The sequence below is a fragment of the Otolemur garnettii genome, unplaced genomic scaffold (genome assembly GCF_000181295.1).
Source record: "Otolemur garnettii isolate 467f Iridium unplaced genomic scaffold, OtoGar3 scaffold00104, whole genome shotgun sequence".
Lineage (NCBI taxonomy): Eukaryota > Metazoa > Chordata > Mammalia > Primates > Galagidae > Otolemur > Otolemur garnettii.
This window is the reverse complement of record NW_003852499.1, coordinates 558,952-569,620: the sequence shown is the minus strand read 5'-3', so window position 1 is coordinate 569,620 and position 10,669 is coordinate 558,952. Positions and strand designations below refer to the sequence as shown.

Genomic DNA, 10,669 nt, shown 5'->3' with positions numbered 1-10,669 from the left:
AAAAAAAAAAAATAAAAAAAGCCATGTGTAGTGGCTTATGCCTGTAATCCTAGCATTCTGGGAGGCAGAGCTGGGTGGATTGCCTGAGCTTATGGGTTCAAGAGCAGCCTGAGCAAGAGCGAGACTTCATCTCTACAAATAGCTGGGCATTGGGGCAGGTGCCTATAGTCTCAGCTACTCGGGAGGCTGAGGCAAGGGAATCACTTGAGCCCAAGAGTTTGAAGTTGGTGTGAGGTATGACACCATAGCACTCTACCAAGGGCAACAAAGTGAAACTCGGTCTCAAAAAAACCCCATAAAAAATAAAATAAAATAAAAATAAAAAGGAGAGAATGAACAGGAGAGGATCCTAGGAGTATGGTCTTCTCTGGCTGAGGCTGAGCAGGGATGGATCAAAGACATCACTTGTAAACATGATGTTCAGTATATATATGGAAAACAATTTCTATCTATGATCATAAGGAATTCTCACCTCACACTGACTTCCCTTCTTTTCAACATTAAGAGATGCCATTCTTCAAAATTATGCGTGAGAAAATTTTGGCAGATATAATCATTTTCCTTTCATAACATCAGAGAATTTTTGTTTATATATATTGTTTAATGCTAAGAACACAGATATTCCAAAGTGATAAACAATTAATAAACAGTTTTGTTTTTCTAAACAGGATTACAATAATAAAATCAATGGTGATTCAAACCTCTAAAACGGAAGAGCACACAAATTATGCACAATATATTTCCTCTTACCTGAATTGACCTTAAAATACCTGAACATTCCCTTTAAGAGACATCAGTAGAATCATATGTCACTCAACAACAGGGATAAGCTCTGAGAAATGCATCTTTAGCTAATTTCATTGTATAAACTTCACGAAGAGTACTTACACAAACCCAGATGGTATAACTTCCTACACACTCAGCATACATGACATAGCCTCTTTGATCCTAGCCTACCAACCTGTGCTGTGCAACTTTAACACAATGGTAAGTATTTATGTACGTAAAGATAGAAAAGGTATTGTAAAAATATGGTATTATAATCTTATGGGACTGCCATCGTATATGTGGTCCACCACATTATTATGTAGAGCATGACTGCATTAAAATTGTGCAAAAAACCTGTACCCATGGTGTTTAAAACATAAAACCAATACCTGACTTACACAAGACAAAAATTAAACAAAAGACTGTAAAATAATGTATAGAATTCAAAGGCAAGTCAGGGGAATAAAGGTAATTAGGGATACCTGATTTTTTGTTTGTTTGTTTTGGGGAGGAACAGAGTCTCAAGCTGCCACCCTTGGTAGAGTGCTATGGCATAACAGCTCACAGCAACCTCAAACTCTTGGGCCTAAGCGATTCTCTTGCCTCAGCCTTCCAAGTAGCTGGGACTACAGGTGTCTGCCATAATGCCCGGCTATTTTTTGTTGTTGTTGCAGTTGTCATTGTTGTTTTAGCTGGCCTGGGCTGGGTTTGAACCCACCAACCTCCGTGTATGTGGTGGTGCCCTACCCACTGAGCTACTGGTGCCACCATACATGATGTTTTTTAAAGAAGGAAGCTTTGATGATGTCAAGCCTGGATAAGGCCAGGAGTCTGAACCCTGAGCAGTTACTAAAAAGGATAAAATGTTATCTCTCTAATAGCAAGCAAATTAACTGGCCCTGTGTTAAAATTTCCAGAATGAAAACCAAGGTAGTTTACAGTAAAAAATGTTCTCCTTAAAAGCATGGCCAATATGTGGTTGAGCCAGGACTTGGACCAAACCATGGTTTTGGAGCCCACTCACCTGGTGGGGACTGTGGCTTTGAGTCCCAGCACACCCCATGGTGGTGCTGACTTGTGTTCCCACCTCATTCACATGCACTTCAGGCATCTTCCCTCCTGACTGCTTGTGTGGCCACATCAGCAGCCTTTCTGCCCTCCAGTTCATCCTTGTGGCTGTTGGAGTGGTCTTCCTCACTCATAGTGGAGGACCCCGAGTCACGGTGCATGGTCTCTGCCTCTCCCTCGGTGAGCACCTGAGTCCAGGTCTCTCTTCCTGGGCGTACTTGAGAGGCTGGACCACTGCATCCGCAGCAGGTTATCCAGCGTGAGCTCCTTGGACTGTGAACATGGTCAAACTTATTTCTGATCTAGAAGTTAGACAGGAGTTGGGGCTGATAGGCACAGAGGATTCAGAACTCTAGGTCACAGTGTTCCACCACTTGGCCAGATAGAATTAGCAAGTTACTGTTATTTAATTTGCCATCCATCCACGTGAAACTGTTAGGAGCCAGTTGCTACATGAATACCATCAACCAACGAGAACTTGTTGTGAACCTTCCCAACAATTTTCGTTCCTCACTTCGCCAGTAGCTATTTCCTTTTCTTGTTCCGGATGAACTTTCAGATCCATGCACATACCAAAAATTGAAAGAGTAGAGCCTGGTTCAGAAGCATATACACAGCAAATCCTCTTTTCCTATTGTTGACTCTGGTTATCTCCTGCAGGTCTCTGAAGATGTCAGTATATGTGAAGATGTCCATTACCGCTGCAATCGCCTCTCGCGCCGAGGAACTGCTGGCTCAGAGCGTCCCTGCAGCGATAGGAGCCGCTGGCACCCGCGTAGTGAGGCTGGAAGTGCGCCTGGACGCCCGTGGAGCCGCGGTAGGTACCCTGGTAGAAGGCCGGATAGTCAGTTCCAGCAGCAGCGGCTCCAGGTCCCACGGCTCCGGGAAATAGGTGCCGGAGGAGCAGTAGTGTGACTAGCGGGTCCTCGGCAGCCGCCGCGGCCTCGACACCCACATCCCCGGGTCACGCGGCCGCGCTGACGATGGCGCGCCTGTCAACCGGGTTCAGGAAGCCTCCCAGGAGCTCACCGCGCAGGAAGGCCGCGCAGGCGGAGGGGTCGCCGGCCACCAGCTCCTGGGACTCCTGGCGCAGCGCCTCGCTGCACAGAGGGCAGGGTTGGGCGGCCCGCAAGGCGACAGGCAGGCGGCGGGCAGCTGGTTCAGGGCCTTCGGCCGCAAAGCCAAGACAGCGCTCGGATGAGGCAGCGCTCAACTTCAGACGTTCTTCAATTTCATTCCTGATTGTTCACTATGGTTATTGATGATTTAACTTTATTTCTTTATTTAACTTAATACATCTTCTCTGTTAAGTAGTTAATGATATATAAAAATTTATACCTTAAAATAACAAACAGAAAACTCAACCTTCAACTCTATCCCCATGTTATATGTTTAACACCACAATTTCTTTGGGGGAGGTTGGTTTTCCTGACTCAGGAAAAAGGTATAGAATAGACTTACGAGGCTTTCCTATCTATTTTATTGAAAGCCTTCTGCCACAGCACAAATATCCCAAAATAGCAAAGACCTCCTTCTTAGACAAGGGAGACATACAAAAGCAGGGAGAGCTCATGACTCCATTATCTGTTGGGAAGTACCTGCTCTTCCTTGGTGTTGATCACCAGCAAGTGAGCCTGCATTCCAGAGCAGTTCTTCTGACTTTCGTTCCAATATCTTGATTCAGGAGAAATAAAGTAGCATTTGGAACTAAGTGACTTCCACCCCTTTGGACAACAGCTCCAGACTTTTTCTGTATTGGAAACAGAAGCATGTAAATACAACGTAAGTAGTTACATATAAAAGTGTGGGTATCATTAAAATTTAGGACCAAAGGAGATCACATGGAAGCTGGAACGCCCATTCCCACCCAGGTGCAACAAGGATCACACTATATCCCTCACGTGTAAATGAAGCTAAGTTTACTTCAATCAGGCAATAATGAGACAGGGACCCCTCTCTCCCACTGGAGTGGGTATCAGGAAAAGCCAGATAAAACAATATTTAAGTAAGATCCAGACTCTGGGAACATAATGCAAAAATGTCCAGGTTCAATAGAAAATAACTCATCATACCAAGAACCAGGAAGTTCTCAAATGTAATAAAAAATGATAATCGATAGATGCCAAAACCCAATATCACACAAATGTTACAATTATCTGACAAAAGTTTTAAAGCAGCCATGATAAAATGTTTCAACAGGAAGGTGCAAACATGCTTAAAATAAATGCAAAAATAGGAAGCTTCAGTAAATAAATAGAAAATATAGGCTTGGCACCTGTGGCTCAAGCGGCTAAGGCACCAGCCACATACACCCAAGGGGGCGGGTCGAATCCAGCCTGGCCCGCCAAACAACAATAATGGCTGCAACCAAAAAATAGCTGGGAGTTGTGGCGGGCACCTGTGGTCCCAGCTACTTGGGAGGCTGAGGCAGGAGACTTGCTTGAGCCCAGGAGTTGGAGGTTGCTGTGAAGCCACGGCACTCTACCCAGGGGGACAGCTTGAGGCGCTGTCTCAAAAAAAAAAAAAAAAAAAAAAAAAAAAAAGAAAGAAAAAGAAAAAGAAAAAAAAAGAAAATATAAAGAAAAACAAATGAAAATGTTATAATTGAAAAATATAGTAACCAAAATAGAAATCTCAGTGGATGGGCTCAACATCACAGTGACAGAGAAATCAGTGCATTGAAAGACAAAAACAATAGAAATTGCCAACTGAACAACAGAAACAAAATAGAAAAAAGATAAATGTATTTATGCCAGAAAAGAGAGGTGGAAATGTATAAAGCAAAAACTGGTACAACAGAAATGATAAATTTGACAAAGACACAATTATAGGTAGGCACATCATCACCCTGCTCTCAAAAGTTGATAGAACAACTACATAGAAAATCAGCAAAAATGTGGAAAAACTGAAAAACATCATCAACCACCAGGATCTAATCAACATTTATAGTACACTCTACAGACAACCAAATACCCATTCCTTTCAAGCACTTATGGGACATATTTAAACTTAGAACATATCCTGGGGCATTAAATAAATGCCCACAGATTTTAAATCATTGAAATAATAGAAAAGTATTCTTCACCACAGTGGAAGAAAATTAGAAATTAAGAAAAAAACCCTCACTTTTAGGGTGGCGCCTGTGGCTCAATGGGTAGGGCGCCAGCCCCATGTACTGAGGGTGGTGGGTTCAAACCCAGCCCCAGCCAAACTGCAACAGAAAACTAGCCCAGCATTGTGGCAGGCACCTGTAGTCCCAGCTACTCAGGAGGCTGAGGCAAGAGAATTGCCTAAGCCCAGGAGTTGGAGGTTGCTGTGAGCTATTTGATGCCACGGCACTCTACCAAAGGCAACAAAGTAAGACTCTGTCTCTACAAAAAAAAGAAAAAAAAAAACACCCTTACTTTTAAATAATCCATGGGTCAAAGTAAAAGCCTCAGAGGAAAGTTTTAAAAAATGCATTAACTGGGGTGGCATCTGTGGCTCAGTGAGTAGGGCACCAGCCCCATATACCGAGGGTGGCGAGTTCAAACCCTGCCCCGTTCAACTTGCACCAAAAAAAATAGCTGGGCATTATGGCAGGCGCCTGTAGTCCCAGGTATTTGGGAGGCTGAGGCAAGAGAATCACCTAAGCCCAAGAGCTGGAAGTTGCTGTGAGCTGTGACGCCATAGCACTCTACTGAGGGCGATAAACTAAGACTGTCTCTAAAAAAAAAAAAGCATTAACTGAATGAAAATGAAAACAGAAATGTTCAAAATTGCTATTCTTCAATAAAAGGAATCAGCCTTTTATTCAGATGTCTCCTAAAGAATCAGGAGATGTCTAACTCTAAGATAAGTATCCCCAGCATTTTGTACTCCCAGAAAGTACAGAAGTGTAAACAAAAACCAACTTTGATGGTGATATGCCAAAGGATCACCAGAAAGACTGGCATAGTGTCTCCACACTGTAATACCAGCACTTTGGGAGCCCAAGGCAAGAGAATCATTTGAGCTCAAGAGTTTGAGGTTATTATGAGCTATGACGCCATGGCATACCATTGGGATAACAAAGTGAGACTCAATCTCAAAAAATTAAAATTTCAAGTACATGATATAGATACATGTGATGAGTAATTTTATTTTTTAATAATTGATTGATCAATTAAAAAATTTTTTAGTCTTTTTTGGGGGTTACAATGTGCTGATTTTATACCATTTGGAATGTTTACATAGAACTGGTTAACATGGTGTTCACCCCACTTATTTAATTGTTGTCTGTAGACATTTATACTCTACTATTAATATATTTGACATGTACCCTTGCAATATGCACAATAGGTGAGGTGAGGTCCCACCGATTACCCTCCCGCCACCCGTCTACCCTTCTCCCCTCCCCTTACCTTCCTTTTTTCTCCTTCTTTCTGGGCTATAATTGTGTTACATCTTTCACATGAAAGTGTAGGTGATTATATATTGATTTCATAATAGTATTAAGTACATTGGGTATTTTTTTTCCATTCTTGAGATACTTTACTAAGAAGAATATGATCCAGCCACGTCCATGTAAACATAAAAGAGGTAAAGTCTCCATCTTTTTTAAGGCTGCATAGTATTCCATGGTAGACATATACCAAAATTTGTTAATCCATTCATGTATGGATGAGCACTTCAGAATATTATGGGGGTACAACTGTTTTGGTTACATGAATTGCTTTGTACTGTTTGAGTCAAAGTTGCAAGTGTGCCTATCACCTGGACTGTGTACATTGTATTTTTTTTTTTTTTTTTTTTTTGAGACAGGAACCTCAAGCTGTCCCCCTGGGTAGAGTGCTATAGCATCACAGCTCACAGAAATCTCCAACTCCTGGGCTCAAGTGAGTCTTCTGCCTTTGCCTCCCAAGTAGCTGGGACCACAGGCGCCCGCCACAATGCCCGGCTATTTTTTGGTTGCAGCCGTCATTGTTGTTTGGCAGGCCTGGGCTGGATTCCAACCGGCCACCTTGGGTGTACGTGGCTGGCGCCTTAGCCACTTGAGCCACAGGCGCTGAGCCTACATTGTACCTTTTAAGTGTGAATTTATGTCTCCCTTCTGGTCCCCACTAACCATTGCTTTCCATTGAGTTTTAATATCCAATGTGCACACAGGTGTCATTGGTGTTGATTGAGTAGTTCCAATTTAACAGTGAGTATATGTGGTGTTTGTTTTTCCATTCTCCTGATACTTCACTTAGAAGAATACTTTCCAGTTCTATTCACACTGTTACAAAAGGGGCAATTTTTTGTTGCAATTGTCATTGTTGTTTAAAAAAATGTTAAAAAAGGTATTAGTTCACCATTTTTATGGCTGAGTAGTACTCCATGGTGTGTGGAGTATATACACACACACACCACATTTTATTAACCCATTTGTGTATTGGTGGGCACTTGGGTTGATTCCATATCTTTAGAGTTTTGAATTGTGCTGTAATAAACATTCATGTGCATATATCTGTTTGATAAAATGACTTTTGTTTTAAGTAAATACCCAGTAGTGGGATTCCTGGATCAAATAATAGGTCTAGGTCTAGTTCTAGTTCTTTGAGGTATATTCATACAACTTTCCAGAGAGGATTTACTAGTTTGGAGTCCCATCAATAGTATATAATAGCTGGGTGTTGTAGTGAGTACTGTAGTCCCAAGTACTTGGGAGGCTAAGACAAGAGAATTGCTTAAGCCTGAGAGTTTGAGGTTGCTGTGAACTGTGATGCCATGGCACTCTACCAAGGGTGACATAGTGAGACTCTGTCTCAAAAGAAAACAAAGTATATAGGAGTTCTGGGTGATCCCTGGAGCTCAGTGGATAGGGCACCGGCCTCATACACTGAGGCTGGAAGGTTCAAACCTGGCCTGGGCCAGCTAAAACAACAATGACAACTACAACAAAAAAAAATAGCCACGTGTTGTGGTAGGCACCTGTAGTCCCAGCTACTTGAGAGGCTGAGGCAAGAGGATCACTTCAGCCCAAGAGTTTGAGGTTGCTGTGAGCTGTGGCACCGTGGCACTCTACCCAGGGTGACAGCTTGAGACGCTGTATTGGAAAAAAAAAAAGAGTTCCTTTCTCTCTGGATAGATGCCATCCGTGTTGTTTGGGGATTTTTGGATAAAATCTATTATCACTGGACTTAGGTGATATCTCATTGTGGTTTTGATTTATATTTCCTTGATGATTAGAGATGTTGAGCATTTTTCATGTGTTTATCAGCCATTAATCTATCTTCTTTTGGACAGTGCCTGTGGCTCAGTGAGAGGGACCTGGCCCCATATATGGGAGGTGGTGGGTTCAAACCTGGCCCCGGCCAGAAACTGCAAAAAAAAAAAAAACCCTATCTTCTTTTAAAAAGCTTCTGTTCATGTCTCTGGTCTACCTTTTTTTGAGATTGTTTTTTTCTTGTTGAAATGCTTGAATTCTTAATAGATACTGATTATCAGCTCTTTATCAGATATATACCATCCAAATAGTTTTTCCCTTTCTGTAGGTTGTCTATTTGCTCTATTGGTTGTTTTCTTGTCTGTACAGAAGCTTTAATTCAATCAGGTCCCATTTGTTAATTTTGGTTTTTGCTGTGATTACCTTTAGGTTCCTCTTTGTAAATTCTCTGCCTAGCTCACATCCTTAAGAGTTTTTCCAACATTTACTTAATTCTAGAATTCTTATATGCCTTAGGTTCTAATCTATTATTCATCAAGAATTAATTTTTGTGTGGGTGAGAGGTACAGATCTTATTTCAACCTTCTATATGTGGCTATTCAATTTTCCCAACACCTTTTACTGAATAGGAATTCTTTTCTCCAGTGTAAGTTATTGTCTGCTTTGCCAAAGATGAGATGGCAATATGGAGATGGTTTTCTGTTGTAATCTATTGGTCTATGTGTGTTCTTATACTAGTACCATGCTGTTTTGGTTACTGTAGCCCTGAAGTATAGCTTGAAGTCTAGTAAAGTGAGGCCTCTCCATTTGTTCTTTTTGCTTAGCTATTTGGGGGTCTTTTGTGGTTTCATACAAAGCACAGAATTATTATTTCTAGTTCTGCAAAAAATGACATTGTTATTTTAATGAGGATTGCATTGGATCTTTAGATCACATTGGGTAGTGCAAGCATTTTAACAGTGCTTGTACATGCTAAATCAACAATGTTGATTCTGTCTGTCAGTTCTTTTTTTTTGAGACAGAGCCTAAAGCTGTCACCCTGGGTAGAGTGCTATGGCATCACAGCTCACAGCAACCTCCAATTCTTGGGCTCAAGCAATTTTCCTGCCTCCACTTCCCAAATAGCTGGGACTACAGGTGCCCACCACAACGCCTGGCTATTTTATGGTTGCAGCTGTCGTTGTTTGGCGGGCCCAGGCTGGATTCGAACCCACCAGCTCAGGTGTATGTGGCTGGCGCCTTAAGATGCTTGAGCCACAGTTCTATCATCATGATATATATTTTTCCATTTATTTACATACTCTGTAATTTTCTTCCTTAGTAACTCCTAGTTTTCCCTGTAAAGGTCTTTGGCTTCCTTGGTTAAATATATTTGTAGGTATTTTGTTGTTGCTATTGTGAAAGGTATTGAGTCTGATTTGATTCTCAGCTTTAGTGTTGTTGTATAGGAAGACTATTGATTTGTGCACACTGATACTGTAACCTGAGACTCTGCCAAATTTGTTTATCAATTCCAGGGTCTCTTGGCAGAATCTTTGAGATTTTCTAGATATAAGATCATATTGTCAACCAAGAGTGATACTTGTCTGTCCCCTTTTGGACACCCTTGTTTTCCATCTCATTTGATTGTTCTGGCCAGGACTTCCAGCACAATGTTAAATAGGAGAGGTGAAAGTGGGCAACTTTGTCTTGTTCTAGATCTAAGCTGGAATGCTTTCAGCCATTCCCTATTCACTATGATGTTGACTGTGGATTTGTCATATATGGCTTTTATAATCTAGTGATATGGTCCTCCTATGCCTAATTTGTTGAGTGCTTTTATAATGGAAAAATGCTGAATTTTGTGGAAGGCTCTTTCTGCATTAATGAGATAATCATATAGTCTTTCTTTTTGCTTCTGTTTATATGGTGAATCACACTTACAGATTTTCATATGTTGAACCAAACTTGCATCCTTGGAATGAAGTCTACTTGGTTGTGGTGGATTATTTTTTTTTCATGTGCCTCTGAATTTGATGTGTTAGAATTCTATTGAGCATTTTTGCATCTCTAAACATAAGGGATTTGATCTGTAGTTTTTTGTTAGATCCTTTCCTGGCTTTAGTAAAATGGTGATACTGGCTTCAGAGAACTAATTGGTGAGGATTCTTTCCTTCTCAATGTAATGAAATCATTTCTGTAGTAAAGGTACTAGTTCCTCTTCATAGGTCTGGCAAAATTTTCCTATGAAACCATCTGATTTGGGGCTAATTTTTTTTTTATTAAATCATAGCTGTGTACATTAATGCAATCATGGGGTACAAAGTGCTGGTTTTGTATATCATTTGAAATATTTTCATCAAACCGTTAACATAGCCTTCACCACCTTTTTTTAGTTATTGTGTTCAGACCTTTATACTCTACACTTCATAAATTTAACATGTACCCTTGTAAAATGCACTACAGGTGTGATCCCACCAATTACCCTCCCTCCACCTATCCTCCCCCCTCCCCTCCCCTCCCTCTCCTCTTTCCCCTTCTTCTTGGGCTATAGTTGGGTTATAGCTTTCATATGAAACTATAAATTGGTTTCATAGTAGGGCTGAGTACATTGGATACTTTTTCTTCCATTCTTGAGATACTTTGCTAAGAAGAATATGTTCCAGCTCCATCCATGTAAACATG

The 10,669-nt window shown here is 41.2% G+C and overlaps 1 protein-coding gene and 1 pseudogene across 1 annotated transcript in view; both read right to left on the bottom strand.

The window, feature by feature from the left end:
- The window catches only part of LOC100947687, a 4,786-nt pseudogene extending 1,377 nt beyond the window's left edge, over nt 1-3,409 (bottom strand).
- The window catches only part of LOC105887670 (C-type lectin domain family 4 member A-like), a 33,737-nt gene that overhangs the window by 6,739 nt on the left and 16,329 nt on the right, over nt 1-10,669 (bottom strand). The window contains exon 2 of the mRNA XM_012809296.1: nt 3,435-3,586. Within this exon, the coding sequence (XP_012664750.1) occupies nt 3,435-3,586 (152 nt within the window). The remainder of the gene's footprint in view (nt 1-3,434; nt 3,587-10,669) is intronic.